The sequence below is a fragment of the Lissotriton helveticus genome, chromosome 6 (genome assembly GCF_964261635.1).
Source record: "Lissotriton helveticus chromosome 6, aLisHel1.1, whole genome shotgun sequence".
Taxonomy (NCBI): Eukaryota; Metazoa; Chordata; class Amphibia; order Caudata; family Salamandridae; genus Lissotriton; species Lissotriton helveticus.
Window position 1 is genome coordinate 1924524588 of NC_136067.1, and position 20230 is coordinate 1924544817.

The window sequence follows — 20230 nt, forward strand, 5'->3', positions numbered from 1 at the left end:
CTCTGACTACCTGTTTGTATTTAAGTTACCAGTTGTAGTTGGCTTTTAGAAAGGTATAGTTTATTCCCTCCCACTCTATTCATAGTGGGTTTTGAATCCCCATTTGACCAATGCACAGTTGCCCGGTTTGGCTTCTGACTCTGAAATCTGATTCTTGGTGGCGATTACTTTTGCCTATAAGGTTGTTGAGGCTGCAGGCCCTTTTGGTTCGGCCAACATTCAAGGGTGTTATAGTTTGATGAACTGGTGCTTCACCCCTCTCCTGCTTTTCTGCCAACGTTGTGTCGTCCTTCCACATGGGGAAATCCATCATTCTGCCAACCTTCTTTCCCCCTCTTCTCCTCACCAAGAGGCGATACTGCGTAGACTGGATCTCAAGTGTGCGGTGTTTATTATTTTGACCTTACAAAACAAGACAAAGTGTATGATCTGCTCTTTCCAGGCTTTGCTGGAGCTAAGAGTGGTAAAGTGGTAATCAGTTGCATGATTTTACTTTGGATTCCCCTTTGCATTACGATCTTCTAAGCCTTGGCCATGAGAGATCCCCTATGGCTGGCATTCTACATTAGCAGGGGCGTCCTGAAGGATGACATTTTCTGTGCAGGCATGTGATCATCTTTACATACTTTGCTAAATATTATTTGCGTGCAGCTCATGCTCCCAGTTACATATACTTTCCCAGGCCTGTACTGCATGGCTGCCTTAAATAATCAGCAATGCTCACTCACGCCTCCTAGCGGGTATGGCTTTGGGACTCATTCATATTGTGAGAAATCTACAGGAAGAGGAATCCATCAGAAGAAAGAGTTACTTACATTTTTCAATGATCTTTCTTCGCTGTGAGATTCCCTCTGAATTCATAAAAAGTAGAATATCTCTGTGTTGTGTAAGATTCTGGAGCACAACTTCCTAGAAGATATAAAGTTTCCAGTTTCTATGTAACCAAATTACCTTTTCCTCCCCTTGATAGTGCCATTAATGATAATAGAATCCCTAGAAATGCTAATTTGTCTTTTTTTACTCTGATTGTCATGCCCAGTTGGTTCTTCACCTAACACCTAGATGGGCCACGGAAAACAGTCCAGAAACTGACACCGATAGACTCATTATGTATCTTAATGCCATCACACACTGTGTCATGGGAGATGGTGACACCAGGCACAGCTGAAGAGCTCTTGCTGGGAAAAAATGTTCTGGACCTATTCTGATGCCTTTAGGATGTTCATAAGGGGAGGAATCTGCAAAAAGAGGTAGTATTCACCATAAGTATTGTTACAGAATGTAAATTGCATTTTATTTAGTTCTAATAATAGTATTTGATGTGGAAGCAGATATGGTGTTTTTACTTCAAATGATTTGAGAGGCTTTCGAAAAACATTGCATCTTGGTCATCTACAGGTCCAAGAGGAGTTTGTTCCTTTTGAGCCTGACACCACATAGACATTTTGACCCTCAAAACGTTGTCATTTTAACCATCTGCCTTGATCAGATAATATTTACATTCCGGGGATAGAGCATCAAGCATGAGGTTTTTTTTCTGAACCTGGAGTCTCTTCAAAAGATAGAGGACTCTGAATTCCAACCATCACCATCACACCAATTCTCCTAACTGGCCCCATGGGTTCTCAAATATAAGGACAAACCCGCCTTTGGTCCTTGCCTCCACCCTGGAATTCTCATTTCAAAGATCATACCATTGCAAGGGCTCTAAAATGAGCATTGGAATTGCAACAGTAGAAGAGTTCATTCTAGTCTGTTAGCGGCAAACGTGTGTACTTGTATATCCGGACCCGCTGTTCTGCAAGTGCCTTTACAGCTCGTCCCTGTTGGCTTGATTCGTCAGGGCATCAAAGACGTCTTAGCACGCATTTCACCTTCTACATAGGAAAGGTTATTTCGATATGGGTTGCTGTGAGGTGAGCAGTCCTGTCCGCACCAGCCTAGATGCCTTTGAGGATTCCATCTTGGGTGCTGACAGATACAGTGCATAATAAATCTCCCCTGGCTTTGTGAAAGTTTTTATTTCACATGCAGTGTTCTGTTGGGAATCTAAATCAAATCATTCTCCCAGCAACAAATCTGCGCCCAGCTTTCCATGCGTTAGACTAATTTAAACAGGGAAGGTGACATGAAAGAACTCTTGGAATTACATTAAAAGCGGCCTCAAGTTAAGGAATTTACTAGAGACCTTACGAGAATAGGTTTATAGTAGGACTTTCTAGATAACTATATTCAAGTAGCTTTTATTCTTTTTACCTTTTCATTCACCCACATGCATAAGTTTATCTTTTGTACCAAGACAGAAGAACAGCATGAGACTTCAGTTTCAGCAACATCTCCTATACACATTGATGTCTTGGAAACTGCCAATCAGTATTACTTTGAAAGAATAGCAGTTTGAATGCCAAATCTTAGGTACTTGGTGAAACGACATTAAATGCGCACAAAATGCCTCAGTTTTCAGAAAATAACACAAGAAAAAGTTGGCACAGGCTAAACGAATAAGAGATCAACAGCGTTGGCATGGATTCTTGTCTGCCGAATGCTAGCTAGGAAAACGTAAATGTTTTAAAAACATGGTCATTGTTTATTTATTCTCCGGCTAGTAAAGCGGGATCGCCCTTAAACAGATGAATTATATTTTACACACACAGGGGTTAAAGATTTGTCAGAAATCGTAGGCTGTCTGATGGATGTATAGTGCATTGTAAGTCTGCCCATCTAGCTGCAGGCACAGATGACTGGCCCAGAAATAGCTTGCTTGAAAGAAGTTTGAACGTCAAGCAACCAGAGGCTGCAGTTTGTCACGATATCATACTGGAGGAGTTAAAACACTGACCTAACAATGACCCTTGAGCAGACTGGGAACTTTTGCTGGTAATAAAGCATCCGTCTTCCATTCCGTGGGAGCTTGAGTTCGACCTTGTGCTGTTAAAGCACACTTTTTCCATCACAGAACGGTGGCTTATACATTTGAAGAGGTTTTTAGGTCGCGCCTAGTGCAGTGTGCAGCGCTGCTCTAGGAGATGACCTTTAAAAATCGGTCTGCACTTTTCAGCACAGTACCTCCTCCGTATCACTCAGCACCACTTTAGCACCACTTGAGCACCACCGCAACACCAATGCAGCACTACCTCAGAACCATGTCAGCATCAGCGCAGCACCACTTCAGTACCAGTCAGCGTCACTCAGCAGCACCACCGCAGCGCCACCTTAGCATCACTCAGCTACACCTGAGCACTACCACAATCATCAGCACAACGCCATCTCACCATTATTCAGCACAGCACCAGCGCAGCACTAGTACAACACCAGCGCAGCACTAGTACAACACCAGTGCAGCACCAGTACAACACCAGTGCAGCACCAGTACAACACCAGTGCAGCACCAGTACAACACCAGTGCAGCACCACCTGACTAACACAGCCCAACCTCAACATTAGTGCAGCACCACTACCTCAGCAACAGTAAAGCATCACTCAGCACCAGCGTCTCCTCAGCATCACTCAACACACCACTGTACCACCTCAGCATCACTCGGCACCACCTGAGCACCATCAAAGCAATACCAAAGCATCACTCAGCATCATTGAACCGCACCTCAGTATTACTCCGCACCACCTCCGCAAAAGCATACCACCACCTTAGCACTACTTCAGTGTAACTTGGCATGATCTGAGCACCAGCGCAGCACCACCTTGGCACGAGCGCAACACTCCCTCAGCACCAGCACAGCACCACCCCACTACCAGTGCAGCACTACCTTGGCATCAGCATAGCACCGGCACACCCTCACTCAGCTCCACATCAGCACTACCACAACACCACCTCCTCATCAGTGCACCACCACCAGCAAAGCACCAACTCCGCGTCAGCGCAGCCCCATCACAGCATCAGCGCAGCATCACCTCAGCGTTAGCGCAGCATCAGAACAGCACCAACTCTGCACCACCTCCACGCAAGCACACCACCACCATGTCAGTATAACTCAGCATCACCTGAGCATCAACACAGCATTACCTCAGCACCAGGATAGACAAACTGGAAGACATTGTATATGTTAATTATTTTGTAATACGGTTGTTCGTTTGTACATAATGTTAACTTGGTTATATATAAGGTAACAAAAATGCTTATAACACTTTAACTTTTCAACATGCTGCACAGCAGCCACCCTGCTCTCCAACATAGCCTAAACACATTGGTAAAACCAATAGCTCTAGCAAAAAACTTCTAAGATCCCAAAGGCGAGACCTATTGGCTATGCCAGTGCCTATTGGATTTGAAACTGAGGGGAATTTGAAATTGTACTTTTTTAAACCAGAAAGTGTTCATGTTCCTATCTACCCTCAAAGTCTAAAAGGTTTCTCCAGGATTATCTTTTTGACTGCAAGTTTGCAATAAACATTCTTATCAGGGACTCTTTTTTTAAAAAAATTCTCCAGTATGGCTTGACAGTAGTTCTCGTGAACAGAGAAAGTACATTGAAAAATGTATGCCAATTGTGCACAGGGCAGAGTTTCTATTTAAGATCCTGTGTACATGCTATTAAACTTCAGCAATCGCATAGTCAACCAAACCCTTAAAGATGCATGCTGGAGGAGTTGCGAAAACACAGCAACGATAATGTATATCCTCTTGTTGGGTACAAAAATCAGTTTTTTGGTCTAATGTTCTAGATAATATAAATTTAGATACAGGATTGGACATATCTTGGTGCCTCAAAACACTACTGCTAGGCCAGCAATTGGAAATGGCTTCTCCCTTCCACTCATCTAAGGGGACAACGGTTCCCAACTTTTGTTATCCGTGAAACTAAGAAACCTTGTACTATGATAAAACCCCTCACATACCGTCAATTGAAATGTGGTTTCAGAGAGACTGCTCCTTCCTAGAAGTCGCAAAACTGGGATGTAGTGTACAAAAGAAGAATGTCTTTAGGTAAATGTAGGTTCTTGTGGCATAGGAATACTGAGAGCAGACATACCCTGATAGATTGAAGTTTCTCAGAATTCCACAAAGAAAATGGTAAGAGGAAGAATACAAAACACAACCTTAAACGGATTTGCTGGAATGTTATGATCTGCTGTGACTCTGCAGGGAGAGTTGGTCTTAAATGGGGATTAGTGTCGTAAGAATGGGGAGTAGGAGAGAGTTTGTGTTGGAGGAAGTCTGAAAGAGATCTCTTCGGTTGATGTTATAAGGCAGTAATGTCTGTCTCATAGTTGAAATGTTGCAAAAACCAATAAAGTTTTTGAAACCTGAAATAAGTTCTCTCTAGCACCGGAGCAGTGTCTGGGATCCATGGAAAGTTCAGGTGGAACATCCAAAATAGTTGTCTCAAACCCCCTAAACACTGTACGGTGACAGTGTAAAGGAACATCAGGTTGAGATTTTTATCAAGCTAACAGTTGTCAGTGATAGGCAAGGGTTTTATAGCTTTTGTGTCTCATCATTCAGCTCAAAGAGAAAGAGAGCAAGGGGTGAGTGAAATCCCTCAATAAAAGAATGACATTCATTGTTTGTGTCAAGTGATTTACAATGAATAATCTGGATATTAGTTTGAAGTTCCTTTTCCGCTTTACTTGGAAAATCTTGCATTTCATGTTTTCTGGTTTGGTTTTAATGTTTTTGCATTGCTGCTTTTGATGTTTCATTGATGCCTTTTTAGTCTGAATGCCTTTTTAGCTAGTCGTGTCAGACTTTGTAATAAGTGAGTAGTTGTCTATTGCATTGAAGCAAGTGATGACATGGATGAAACATGCATTATTCATGTCCATTACCTTTGGCTATTCTGGAAGCAGTGCATGAATAAACATACATTTTGTTATCAATATATTGCATAAACCTGGAAGGTAATTTAGAAAGAACATTATTCAGTTAGTCATTTATATACTTTATTAAATCTAATTTGATGTTGCTTTATCTTTCTTTTCGGTGACGCAGGAGGACCATTTGATCACCACATCTAAAATTGTGGTGACGCCGCCGGAAAAGAATCCAGAGAAAATCCATACTGTGCCTTTCCAAAAACCCATGGCAGATGCTACTGGCCAGGAGCTCCAGGAAGGACCCCCCAGCCCGCTTAGTGAATCTTCAAGTGGCTACTTTTCCCACAGCGTTTCTACAACAACTCTTTCTGATGCACTGATGACCGCAGCTGATACCTCACCTGCTGGCAGTCTAATGACTGTAACCAATGAGGAACCATCAGCTACAGTTAGTCAAATAAAGTACGAGCCTCAACTTTCTTCACATCTGGAAGCAACTTCAAATCCAAAAGCTAGGAAAACAGACAATGTCCTAACTGAGGTTAATAGGGTGGCTGCGGCTATCCACGTGAAACCTACTGAGAGTGGTCAAGTATCTGGTAATGACATATTGGACTCAACTTTTGAGTTAAGAATGGCAACTCCATCCAGCAAAGACCAGACATCAAGCGATGTATTGATGCCAACAGATGAAACAAGTATTCGTTCTACGCCTGTGCCAAACATGGAGCAGGTGTCACAAAAGCCCTTGATGATGTCTACCACAAAAGAACATACTGCTACCCAAGAGCAATTTAGCACTGGACAAATAGTTACCAAAAATGAGTCTTTGAAACCATTTCCATCTTTGGAACTGACCACATCAAAACCACAACTTAATCCCAATGTGTTATCCCAGCCCAACGTAGCAGCCTCCCCATTTAAAATCCAAAAGGTCAAAACATCAGAGCTCAAGTCTTTCACACGTATGCTGGGAGAGGAATCGGGAGGTTTGTTAAGTGCAAGTGAGTTGGTAAAGGGTGGCAAAACCAAAGGAAGCAGAGAAGGCTTGCATGACGACGGTTTGGAGGATATTGATGACCAAGTGGGAGTGACAGCTGACTCTGAGGAAGGACTTGAAGCCCTAAGTTGGCTAAAGGAGGGTGAATATGTCACTGTTGGTTCAAATAAGACTGGAACAGTTAGATATGTTGGCCCGACACACTTCGAAGAGGGAACATGGGTTGGTGTAGAACTCGATTTGCCGGCAGGTATGATGTACTTTTTATTCAACACTTAACGTTTTGCTTTTGTTTAACTTGTATTATCACTCTTCATGGATCCTTGAAAAAGACTCCAAAAGGTTTGTTGTCGAGGGCAGAAGACTCTTTCTTAACTGGAATGCTCAAGTCTAGGTTGAAATTATGAAGATAATTATGGCCGGTTGTAGTCTTGCACATGGAAAAGAAACAGCAGGGTTGTTGAGAGATGTTCACATGACATTGGAAATAACTTTTTTTAGGTGAGATGGGAGTTAATGTTGCTAGGGTATTCTTTTAAAAGTCTTGTCTAACATTTGTCCTGGAAGTTTAACCCCTTCTATGCTGGTGAGGGAACCACTCCGTCACCAGCCACGGGTGGGCTGTGCTAATGACGGAGTGGTTCCGTGACGGCCCGGCCGCCGCGCCTGCGCGGCCTTGATTTCGCGCCTGCGCGGCGTGTTCTATTAGGCGGGCGGGGCCGTGACGGAACCACTCCGTCATTAGCACAGCCCACCCATGGCTGGTGACAGAGAAGTTCCGTCACCAGCATGTCTGCACCGCGTGTCGACCCCCCCCCCTAACCCCCCCCCAGCGCCGCCGCGGAGTTACCGCCGCGGCCAAGGGGTTAAAGGTACAAGAGTCATTGTTTGGTGGGATCTCAATGCAGTGTTGCTTGTCATGACATTCTGCATGTAACAGTATACTTGTAAGTTTATTTTGTGAGACCAGAAAACTAAGAAGCTTGCACCACCTTGTTACCTTTTTTAAAAATCATTATAAACAAAAAGAACATGCTCTTAGATATCACTACCTGGACAGGCTCCAACCAGAAAGGTTGCCATAAAGTTGGTGGCAGGTAATAAGTAACCCAGCAGCCTAGATGTCAGCCATGATTTGGTGCAGTAGTGACTCAGGAAGGGTGTTCCAAGGTAGTAGTAATCCTATGAATAAGCCTGAATATGTCTGAATCGTTTTAGACTAGTGGTCCTTCAAATAATATTGAAGTTCAAAGACTTCTCTGAAAAATTAACAAATATGTTCCGCTGAATTTGCTAATGTGAGAATTAGAGATAGTTTTCCACAAGGCCTCGATTATTATCCTCGATTATTATTCCATAAGGCATGGAGATGCTGGTTTTAGTTTGAATGAGTCCAAATTTAAAAGTAAACTAAAATGACAAACCCCAGATGAAAGAAAGCTAAGGACGTTTGTAAATATTACACGTTCAATGTTTTTCCTTGCTCAAATGTAATCTACGTTATGAGGAGGATAGTTGTTTATTGTTTGCCCTGTGTAGTGTACCTCTTTGCTAGATCTTGTTATAAATGTATTTATAGTTCAAGATAGATCAAGAACACTAACCATTTTTGGTGGTAGCGGGTGTTCTCTTAGGGCCAAGTATTAACGTTTTATTCTTTGACTGCTGCACAGTGTAAACTTCTCAAGGTTAATAGGACGGCTCTGAAGAGTTGAAGTATTATCAGGGAATGTGTCAACCATGAAACATATTACTTCTGATAGAGAATTCTAACCGCAGATTCCTTGCCTTGGAATATTCCCCAGGTGTCAGACTAGGTCCGGAAAATCTTGAGCAGTACCTGTGCACAACCATTTTTGAGTTGACAGATTCACAATTCACACAATTCAATTCAATTTATTAAAGTTTTGGAACTCCAATGAGGTCCACTTAAAATTTAGACACCAATTAATACATAAAGTGCAATAAAACCATGTGGTAATGCAGCGGGAACAAGATAATAACATTTTTCAAGATACAACAGTTTCAATGGATAAAAGTTTGGGATTTAGCGGCCAGCAATGAGGAATCCGGGGATATCCAGAATTGCGCAAATTGCGAATAGAAAGCAACCGAGACAACGTAAAGCACTTTCGAGAAACAAGGTTTAGAATTAGCAGCAAACAGTGAAAGAACAGAGCATTTCCTGAACTGGGCAAATAACAAGTAAAAGCAGCCTAATCATGTGCAAGTTTAACATTTGGGATAAAAAATAAATAAATAAGCACAGCCTACAAAAAAGGACCAAATAGTGCAAAATACATTTCAAGATACAACAGTTTCAAGGGATAAAAAGTTTGGGATCTAGCAGCCAGCAATGAGGAAACGGCATTTTCAGAGTTGTGCAAAAAGCAATTAGATAGCAACCGAGACAACGTAAAGTACTTTCAAAGAGCAAAGTTTAGAGATTGCAGCAGAAAATGAGAGAACAGAGCATTTCCTGAACTGTGCAAATAACAAGTAAAAGCAGCCTAATCATGTGCAAGTTTACAATTTGGGATAAAAAATGAAATAAGCACAGCCTATATAATAAGGACCAAATAGTGCAAGATACATTGACCGATTCACTTCGGAAGTGGCCCATATGTTCCACCCCGGTGCACTGACATCAGTTCCTTTCTTTCTCCGCCAGCAGCGCAGATCTGGAGAGTTATCTCATCACTATTTGACCATTTTTCAACTTCTGATCTAGTCCTTTTTTGAGCAATTATTCCCAGTGTGCTAGGGATATGTCCCCTAACATACCTAAAGATTTTAAACCTTGTGAGGAATGTCACAGACAAATGGCTGTGTCTGATTCCCCATGTGATCTGTTTCTGGTGCCTGGGATCAGCCCAAGGCCTGCACCAAATGCACAACAATGGACCCTAGGGCAATCCGGGAGCGGGTAATGAAGCTCCTGGCGGCACGGTAGAAGAAGGCCCTACGTCGATCCTGACCCCAATCCTGAGAGAGATCTCAAAGGTGTTCCCTTGGACGTTTATCTTCCCACTTCAAGATGTCTTTCTCTAAGTCTGTTAAGTCCAAGGAACACGGGAAGAAGCTCTACAATAGAGTTCTGCCTACAAGATTCCACAATCTACTTGCTAGCCTAAACCCAACATGGAGGTAAATCTGTTTTGTGGCTTTGATGTTTTCCAGGTCTAGGGATGGTGGATTGTCAGTGCGTTGCAAAGCCATTCACTGGGATACAGCAATGAAATTGTGGAAGTGTGCGTGTCAGTAGGAGATATTAAACACTCTGACTAATAAACCTATGGTAGATAAAGTGAATTAAAGGTAGCAAAGTCCAGATAACAACATGAACTATCCCGAGACTTGTCATAAAAAGACATAAGGTTTTTTCTTACTTACAAAGGCGGGAGATTAAAGTAGCTTTCCTACAGAATACCCTCTTGAATGTGCACAAAGCGGGCTACAAAATGGAGAGGACACTTTTTTCATCCTCGTACTTCACTAATTTAAGAGAAGTTGTGATGTCGGTGGCCCGAGAGTCCATTTGAAGGCAACCTAAAAGGTAGTTGATCTCAGTGGAATATATGTTGGCATATGGCTAACTCTTAGGTAATGTATACTCCCCTAAAATTAAGGACCCACAATATTTTTTCTGATCCTGTTGGATGTGGCTATCCACATTTGGATGCCTGATGGTTAGTGCCTAAGTTGTTAATTATGCACTAAGAGGGCTATAGGTCAGATGCTGGCCTTGGCAGGGCACAAGAATGGGAGGGGTTGGCGCATGCTCAGAAATGATCAGGAGAGCTGCAGAGGAGGTTGCGGTTATTACCCTCATTTAAATGCTTACTCATTCTACTCAGCAACAGAAAAATCTAGAACCAGGATAGGTTAAGAATTGATCACTCTAGGTCTTAAATGAGATGTGCTTAGTAGGAATCAAACTGGGATACCCACAAGAATACTGTGAACTGGGACCCTGCAAGACACATATTTCACTATTAAATGGGAACAGGGGTTCTTATTAAATCTGAGGCTACGAAAGTGGGAATTATGGTGGTCTGTATCCGGTGCAAACGGGGTCAATCATGAACTAGAAACAACTGGAAGAGTACCTACCATTGCAGCCAGATAAAGACAAAAAGTGTAATCTTAGGTGGGCATCGGTGAAACATGTTATCGGTCCTGGAGCAATCTATCTGTAGAGCTGAAATCACTCAGGTGTTTGGCCACTTTGCTTCTGCACGACTCTCTAATTTGTCCGGAGGACAGAAAGACACACTTGAACCTCACTCACCAATGAAAAGCTGATGGTTGTGCGAAGCTGCACGATGAGAGGGAAGACTGCGGGCAGTGGCACTCCCTGTTGAATATTACTTATGCAACGCAGATATCCTCATGGACAGGTTACTAGATATTCGCCTGGAAGCTCAAGAAATCGATCATTTACCAGTGTCAACGTGGGAAAATATTATATTCTTTGTTCCCACATCAGAGAAAGACCCCTCACCGTATAAATCAATAACACTCATTATAAATCAATAATCAGGGTCAACCTCTTCAACAAAGCACGGTCATTCCGGTGGGCCTGGTGCACATGGTCCAGTATGGTTTTGGGATCCTTTGGAGACATAGCTGTGACTTGCATGGCTATGGTAACGTGTTGGCTACGGTAAGCTGGCACTTAACATTTGAACTCCTTCAACACCTGAATGTTTTTAATTTTCTACCCTACTTTATGGGTTGGGTGGGAGCATTTGACAGGTTCCCCCAAAGTGCAGGTAAAGTAGATAGTGAACATTTGAGCATCTGGACATTGCGTCCCCTGTTACTTTTTTCTGTGGCTATCGGCATGAACGTTCCAGCACTCCATAGTAGAGCGGTGGCGTTATGATAGGGTATACCAGCCACAATCTCACCATGCAGGTGCGCAACGAGTGAAACCAAGCTGTAGCTGGCTGATGAGACCCACCTAGAGCAAAATTGGCCCTGGGTTGCTTGTGTTCTGGGGCAGAGAGGACCTGGCTTGGCAGTTTGGACTGGAGTGCTCCTATTAAAGCCAGACCAAGACTGATTTGCATATGGCAGGGTCCAATCTGAGGTTCCATGGTGTGCAAAATAATGATGGATTGGGATGTGACCCCGAGCGATTGCCAGTGGCTGAGATTAATTCAAGCATTCCATGCATCATATTTGTTTATACTTTAGAGCGGCAAACAGTCCTGTACGGCACTGGCAATTGTACATTTTTGGGTTCAACATTAATTATACACGGTATGCAAATATTGTTTAAAATGCAATGTACAGTTCATTAAACTCAGCTCATGTTGCAGATACTTGGTCACACAAACCCCTCCCTCTTCTCTCCCTAAACCATCCCCCACAACATTTGCAAGTTGATGAGGTTGCGTTTTGTTCTCTTTACTCTCCTGCCCCCTAATTTCCTCGCCCTCCCATCCTACTCGGATCACTAGCAAGGTAGCCAACAAGGCTACTGGCAGTGGCGAGGGGAAATAGCCACAGGGATGAAAGTCCCTTTTAATTACTTCCAGCCTCTGTGTGGGGTACTCAAGCGCTCTTTCAGGTGAGTAGCACAGCACAGCATGTGGGAGTGTGTAGCTGGCAGTGTGGCATTTGCTGTGTTCCTATGGAGTAAGCATTTTGGTGTCCTAAGTGAACCGACAAGTTCTCTTACCTTGGCTTGGTGCGTAGCGCCTGGCAGTGCGAGATGTAGGAGGTGGTGGGAGCGCAGGTGCGAGCAGTGTGACCGCACCAGGCGTTGACTTGAAGTGGGGGTTTCATTTTTGTAAAAGTATATTATCATTTTAAAAGCACCTGCTGCCACGTTCCTGGCCTCCATCAATTTTCAGACATCAATTAAAATGTCAAGATAACTCTAGTGAGTAATCGTCTCCCTGGAAAGTTTGTCTAGTGGACGTTTTGACTCATCTTAAGGTAGCACAGAGGGTTAAAAGGCCTGCTGCTAGGAACGTGTACCATGCGGACAACGAAATTCATATAATGTAAATAGGTCAATGGGTTACTGCTTCTGTAAGAGAGCTCCTTTGGTTACTCGTCAGTTATTAGTCAAAATCCTAATATAGAACATTGAGCTATTAACTGTCATCAAAGAGCTGCATAAGACCTGCAAGAGATATGTTAGAGCTATAGATTTTTTTTGCCCAGTCTTTCATCATCCTAATCTTGTGAAAAGGGTTCATTTGGGTAGAAAAAATTCTTATTATGACCGAGAACTCCTAACAATGATGTTACATTTTAAGTTCTGAATCTGTGGTATTCCAGAATAAGGACTCAAACTATATTGCCTACCAGTATCGATGACATGTCACTCCTGCAATACTCCTTGTAGTCCTGTCCGATGTAACATTTCCTATACACTGATTTACACACAAATGATAGTCTTTGTGCAATGTGTGTGTGAGTTATAGTGCTCTGACATCTTAAACTGGTATCGGTGGAGCTAAAAAACTAAATGAATCTGAGAGACAGTGGTTATGGAGACTTGAGAGGCACTCTCTGTTAAAGGGTGCTAATGAGGGAACCCGTGGCAGAGGTGGTCATTGGGGGGGGGGCGACACCAGACATTGTCGCACAGGGTGCCACCAGCGCTAAAGCCAGCCCTTTGGGATAGTAAGGCATGCACGGCTCGGAGCACTGGGGGAAGAGTACAGAGTTATGGATACAGGGCGAAGAGTACAGGGTTAAGGGTTGTTTTGCATTGTAATAATTATATATTGGGCTTCATACCCCTGTGTGAGGGTGCTGATGGGTGGCATCACCATTACGGTGGAGTACGCGGTTGACACTGTTGTATTTCTGAGTCGTGCGTGAGGGACCAGAGCGGTGCTTTTATCTTGGGGAGCAGCGCCTAGCAGTGTGATGAGCAAGGTGTGAGAGATGGGTGTGCAAATCATAACTCTAGTTAGGGCTACAACATAGACTCCGCATCTGTGTATCCAGGGGGGTACTTCGCATTGAGAAGGGGAGAGAAGGGAAAGATAGGGTAGGAAGGGAGAAAAGAAAAGGGAGGAAGGGAAGCAGAGAAAGGGAAGGAAACTGTCCGGGAAGTGGAGGGATGGGTAGAGGAGAGAGCAGAATAGATGGCGGAGAGAGGAGGACAGGAAAGAGAATGGGAATGGATAGATAAGAGTAGGAGAGGAGAGATAGGCGTGAAGTAAGAAAGGAGGATGAAGAGCTATGGAAAGTAAAGCGAGGTGAAGGTGGTTCCCAAGAAATTGCGAGAGAAGAGATGGGACCAGGGTAAAGGGCAGGAAGTTGCATGCAAGGGAAGGAAAGGGTCAGGGAAGTGGAGTGATGGGTAGAGGAGAGTTCAGAATAGATGGAGAGAGGAGGACAGGAAAGAGAATGGGAATGGATAGATAAGAGTAGGAGAGGAGAGGTAGGCGTGAAGTAAGAAAGGAGGATGAAGAGCTGGGTAAAGTAAAGCGAGGTGAAGGTGGTTCCTAAGAGATTGTGAGAGAAGAGATGGGAGCAGGGTAAAGGGCAGGAAGTTGCACGCAAGGGAAGGTAAGGGTAGGAAATGTAATGGATGGGAATATGAATTTCAAGCCAGTCTCGAGTTCGCTTTCAGTCCACTTTTCGTTTGGTTTGTTTACTCGCCTAGTTGCAGCACTACACTCTACGCCACTGCACTCTATGCCACTCTACACCACTCTAAGCCTCTACACACTGCGCTACTTTACTCTACGCCACTACATTCTGATGCTCTGCTCTTCACCACTCCACTCTGCAGTGGTGTAGAGTGCTGTGGTGCACTCTGCAATGCACCACTCTAATCTACTCCCCTGCATTCTACGATACTGCACTCTACGTCTTAATACTCTGCAACACTCTACATCAGTGGACTCTACAACAGTCCACTCTACTCTCCGCCACTGCACTTTATGCCAATGCGCACTAGCCACTCTTCACTACTGCACTCTACAACACTCTACTCTTCAACACTGCGCTCTCAGCCACTGTGCTCTGTCCCTCTACTCGGCACTGCTGCACTGCGCAGCACTCCACTCTACGCCACTTTACTCTGCTCCACTCCACAATGCATCGCTCCACTTTGCAGTGGCGTAGAGTGCAGTGGTACAAACTACAATGCATCTATCTAATCTATGCCACTGCATTCTACAATGCTGCAGTGTGTGCTGCTGCACTCTACACAGTGCACTTTACAACACTCTACGTCAATGCACTCTGCACCAATGCAAGCTACGCCACTCTACACCACTGCACTCTGGCACTACTCCACAACACTGCACTCTGCGCCACTGAACTCTACCCCACTCTACTCTGCACTAATACATTCTATGCCAATGCACTCTACGCCACTGCGCTCTGCATCACTCCACTCTACATCACTGCAATCTACAGCACACCACTTCAGTTTTCAGCACTCTACTCTATATCATTATACTCTACTTTGCACCACTCTATGGCACTGTTCTCTTTACCACTCTACTCTGCATCACTTTACTGCCACTCTACCCTGTATGATTGCACTCGGTGCCACTCCACTCTACGCCTCTGTACTGTACTGTGTAACACTCTAATCTATGCCACTGCATTCTACACTGTTGAGTTCTATGTCGCTGCACTCTACTCCATTAAACTCTGCAACACTCTATGCCAATTCACTCTACACCAGTCCACTGTAAGCCACTCCTCTGTTCGCCACATAATGCAACTCCACCCTGCCACTCCAATACACAACACTCGGCCCCTACACTGTATGACACTCTACTCCACTGTCCGCCATTCCACTCTGAAACTCCACACCACTCTCCTCTACAGCACTAACTTCGAGCCATGCTGAACAGCAATCACGCTAGTGTACAACATGGCAAAAACACATTGCCAAAGCCAATAGCTCTTGCTTAGGTGTGAGACCTATTTGCTTTGCCAGTGCCTGTGTTTTTTTCTTTCTTTAAGTGTCTACTGTCCCCACAGATGCAGGGGAAGACTCCAAGAAAGACACTCCTGGTCCCGCAGATGGCACATCTAAAGTTAGGGAGCCAAAGTTTACAGGTCACTGACTTGTAGCCCTAGGCCCCCAAAGGTTTGTGGTTCTTAATCTTGTGCTAAAGCCGAGCACCTTAAGGTTTGCAGTTGTTAGCCCTGGGTGTCCAAAGATTGCCCCCTTCCCCTGTGCAGAACGCAGATCCACTCACACGCAGCCTGTGATTAATAAAAAATAAAGTCTGACCGTGTAAAGCATTGCAGCTATGACTTTCTTTTTCTTCCTTCCTTCGCTACTGTAGGGCTCTCAGTTCGGTCTTTGTTTCTATCATCACAAATAAATGTTATGGTTGTTAGGTCGAGCCTAGCGGCAGCGCGCATGCCCTACTCGCGCTGCGAGGCATGCTGTATTAGGGTATGCACTAAAAAGCCTTGCCCACTCTCCGCCCATATTTGTCATTGGCTTGTGTCATTGTCCTTCGTAAATGCTGGCTTCTCATTCGTACATAATCTTGTTAGTCCCTCCTTGGTACCACCTTGTCGGCATTTGTTATCGCCCATAACGACTGGAACTTTTACTTGGCTCGTTACACGGTCTGCGTTATCTAGTGCGCGAGCACTATTTTCTTTAATGGTCTTTCCCTATTCCACCCACACAATGCCACAGCCCTCTTTTACATTGTTGTTACGGTTTTTGTTTGTAGTTTGCAGCGCGGTCCGCTTTAGCGGCCGCGCTGCTTTATTTATTTAATTGGCAGGGCTGCAGCCCGCTTTTACATTGTTACGTAATTTTTGTAATAATTTGCAGCGCGCCCGCTTTCACTTTAGTGGCTGCACTACTTTATTTATTTAACTTACACCATGGTCCGCTTTCACTTAGGCGGCCGCGCTACTGATTTAGTAGTTTTTTGTTAAAAAATACTTCAAACATTTAAATGTGACTTTTACGGGCAAAGAAGTAAAGAGTTAAGTTGTAGTAATCACTTATTGAGCTAAACATGTTGATTGTAGCTAGGAAAATCTAATGAAAAATTATACTGGGTTTATAAATCACATGAGGAATTGGGAGAGAGAATGTGGCTGGATGGAAGGGTGAGTGTAATTTGACCATTTGGCACCTGGATGCTAAAAACACTTCCTACAACATGATTTCCTGTCAGGTCACTTCCGGAGTAGGCCTGATCTGTGCTACCTCTTCTGCAGTGGGACTTTTGGCTCATGGTCCATGGGAGATGTCACGTTTGGGCTAGATGTGGATTCGCACGGAAGAGGATCATGACCACCTGTTGCATTATGCACCTGTAAGCTTTATATCACTTTCCTGCTCACCACCTTAGAGCCACAAGCAAGTTTAGAAAAGGGTGAGATGTATCTGCTTCTAGTTTTACTTGGCAGTTTTTAGTGAGTCTTGATAATGTGATGAAACTCAAAGTGAGTATTTTCAGGAATTGCTTGACTGTGTTATTGCGTGCCGCTGCCTTTCACACCTCCTTACTTCCTTTACATCTGCAATCCGCTATACACCTGAGCCTTAAAAAGAAAAAAAAAAGAGAGAGGTATAATAAATCATGGAGATGGATAATTATCAAGAGACTGTGGTCACCCAATTCTTTAGAACTGTCTTTAATTAATCATGACCATTTCTGTGTGCAAGTGATCATGTTGTTTTAATACAAGGATGGAGTGACAAGTGAATGTTCAAAACTAATCAGCACTTCTCTGTCTGTTTTCCTAAAGGGAAGAATGATGGCTCTGTAGGTGGAAAACAGTATTTCAAGTGCAATCCTGGCTATGGAGTTCTTGTGAGGCCTGACCGTTTGAAGAAAGCCAATGGATCTCTCCGGCGGCGCAGCGCTGGTCTGCGTTTACAGGCTGGAGCAACAGCAGAAAACCGGAGGAGCGGCAACCTGTCCGGCTCTGCTTCCAACCTGGCGACCCTGACAGCACTTGCGAAGTCCGAAGGAGGACCATCTTTGAGACCTGAGGACAGGACCCAGAAAAAGTCTGAAAACAGGAAGTCTTGGGCCAGCTGAGAAGGAGCCTCAGTGGTTGGGGCAAACATAGTAGGAAAGTGGCATATTTGGTGGATGTGTAGACTTCCGAGACCGGTAACCTGCCCTCATGACGATTGTGCTTGTCATGATTGTCTGCATGGTTGTTTAACCGGTGTCCTGTATGAACCACTGACAACATAGTATACTTTTCATAGCCTGTAATGAAGACATTTTGGTGGGGGGGCTTTGAATGTTAAGCAATTAACAGTTTCCATCTTGTGTAAAATGGTGGACCTGCTTTTCTGTTCTGTGAGACAGGTATAGTTGACTCGAAGGAAAAATGTATCGAGTACCACCTTTTCCAACTGTAGTTTGTGTCCTTAATACTACAGTCATATACCCTCTATCCCAATTCCCTTAATGTCTGTCTTTTAAGGTATTGCCAACCTGCTATGCAAACTATCACAAACGCTAAGATTGGTGGGAACATCAGGAGATGTGATTTGGCTTTGCATATTGAAGAGGTATAGCCTGAAATAGCAGTTGCATGTGAGGGATGTATAATCAAAGGTGTGCGTTGTCCAGATATGCAGGTCTTCAGAGCAGCATTTGCCCTAAAAAGAATATTCTAGTACTGTAAAAAAAAATGCATATTTTTTATGAGACTTGCTCCATCATTAGCAATTTAATCTAATGAGAGCTTTGTTGGATTTTATTCTTTTGGGGTATATTTTTAATGATGATGATACATCTTTGGACTGTATTCTTTTATGGAAATTATAATATTTTAGGACCTAGTAAGCTTCTTTTGCACATCACCCTTTTCCTTCTCACCCCTACACAACCCCTTCCCCTTAATCCCCAAACCTGTAGAGGTGCGCACACACAAAATAAGTCCTGATTCTATGTAAAATATCACTGCACATCCACTTTCTTGCACAGAATTGATCCTTGATTGAAATTATGATACCTAGTAAAGAAACAGGAACCATTTTAGCATCCTAGACCAACATATCCCAAGGAGAGCAGCTGTGTGACATTGTATTTATTTTATTTATTTTTGATTTAAAGTTGAACACTTGTGATTTACAATCTTACTGTGCCTGCGGGTGGCCACTCGCATACTCCCAGGAAAGCTAATACACTGCCACTTCATCCTGGTAGAAGCAAAACAGATACATTGAAATAATTTAAGGGGGGCAACAGGAACATTTTAAAACACTTTGAATCAGATGTTTATGAAGTATGTTCGGACCCAAGCCAGATTTATAAGATGACTTCTTACTATGTGAATAATTTCTATTTTGATGTATTGTTTGTAAATTTATCGCATGCGGTGTCCCCAAAGTGTGGCGTGTACCTATATCTTCAGGACCTGTTTTTGACACCACTGCAATTGTGAAATCACTGTTTAAACTATTTCAATCTGAGGCCTTTGACAGTAGGAGACATAACGGTTTCCATTTTTTGTTGTGTATATATGTATCTTGAACCGTAGTACTAGCTCCTGGTAATGGTAACAAACAAAACCTTTTGTGCCGGATTACGTTATTTCATTTTTTTTTGTTATGAAAGGGCAATGTTACATTGCCTTATAGTTTTAATATCAGTTTGCTGTTTAATTGCACAAATTCTCTTTGGGTTGCTATATGAAAACTGTACATCCAGAATGCCTTTAAAAAGTCTTCATCTAGGTATATTCAAGTGCCTTAAGGTTCCTTTTGACTGGATCCAAATAATCTACTTAGTACAGTTGAATTCTTAGTAAAATGACTTCATGTCAGTAACTATTTACAGTAACTGATAAAGTTACATAAGTATTGCAAGATATCAGCAAGCACAAATTTACCAGTTAACGTGATTGCTTTAACAGTACTAAATAAATCTGTAAACTCCTTTGTTGCGGGATGTTGCTTGTTAAAATATTTGTCCTAAATATTTGTCTGGACTTGCCTGTCTTAGGAAGGAGGTTTTTTCAACCCTTTTTAACCATGTAAAGGATGTGTAAAATGCGTATTGTAGTGGAAACTCCTTAATATCACTGTCCGGAAGTACTGTCAGCTTTTTGTCGATAGCAGCAAAGGCCCAAGTGGATTGCCATCCTGATATCCAGCACAGGATGTTTATTAATTTATTGATCACAAACACCACAAATTTCATTGGTGCAGGTATCTTGCATTAGATATTAACTAAGAACGGATCAATGTTCCTTCATTGTTTCAAAAATCAGCAATATATAAACACATGTATGGAGTAAGGTCAGGGAGTATAAAATATGACAAATCAATTGACCAAATGAGCCTAAGCATTATTGTGAATAAAAGAAATCCCACATAAAACTGGAAAAATAAATATTAAAAGAAAATAAAAATCCAGTGTCCAAACAGGACTTATCAGTGAGACGAGTAAAACACAGAAAGATACAATTAGCATATCCTAAGCAGTTTCTCCCCCCAAAATTTCCCAAGTGTGTATTTGT

General features: G+C 43.1%; 1 protein-coding gene across 2 annotated transcripts in view; it reads left to right on the top strand.

Moving 5' to 3' along the window:
- Nucleotides 1–19649, top strand: part of KIF13B (kinesin family member 13B) — a 701202-nt gene extending 681553 nt beyond the window's left edge. For both annotated transcript variants that reach the window (XM_078649880.1, XM_078649879.1), the window contains 2 exons: nt 5948–7022; nt 17495–19649. In XM_078649880.1, the coding sequence (XP_078506006.1) occupies nt 5948–7022; nt 17495–17790 (1371 nt within the window). In that variant the 3' untranslated portion in view covers nt 17791–19649. The remainder of the gene's footprint in view (nt 1–5947; nt 7023–17494) is intronic.
- Nucleotides 19650–20230: the final 581 nt, after the last annotated feature.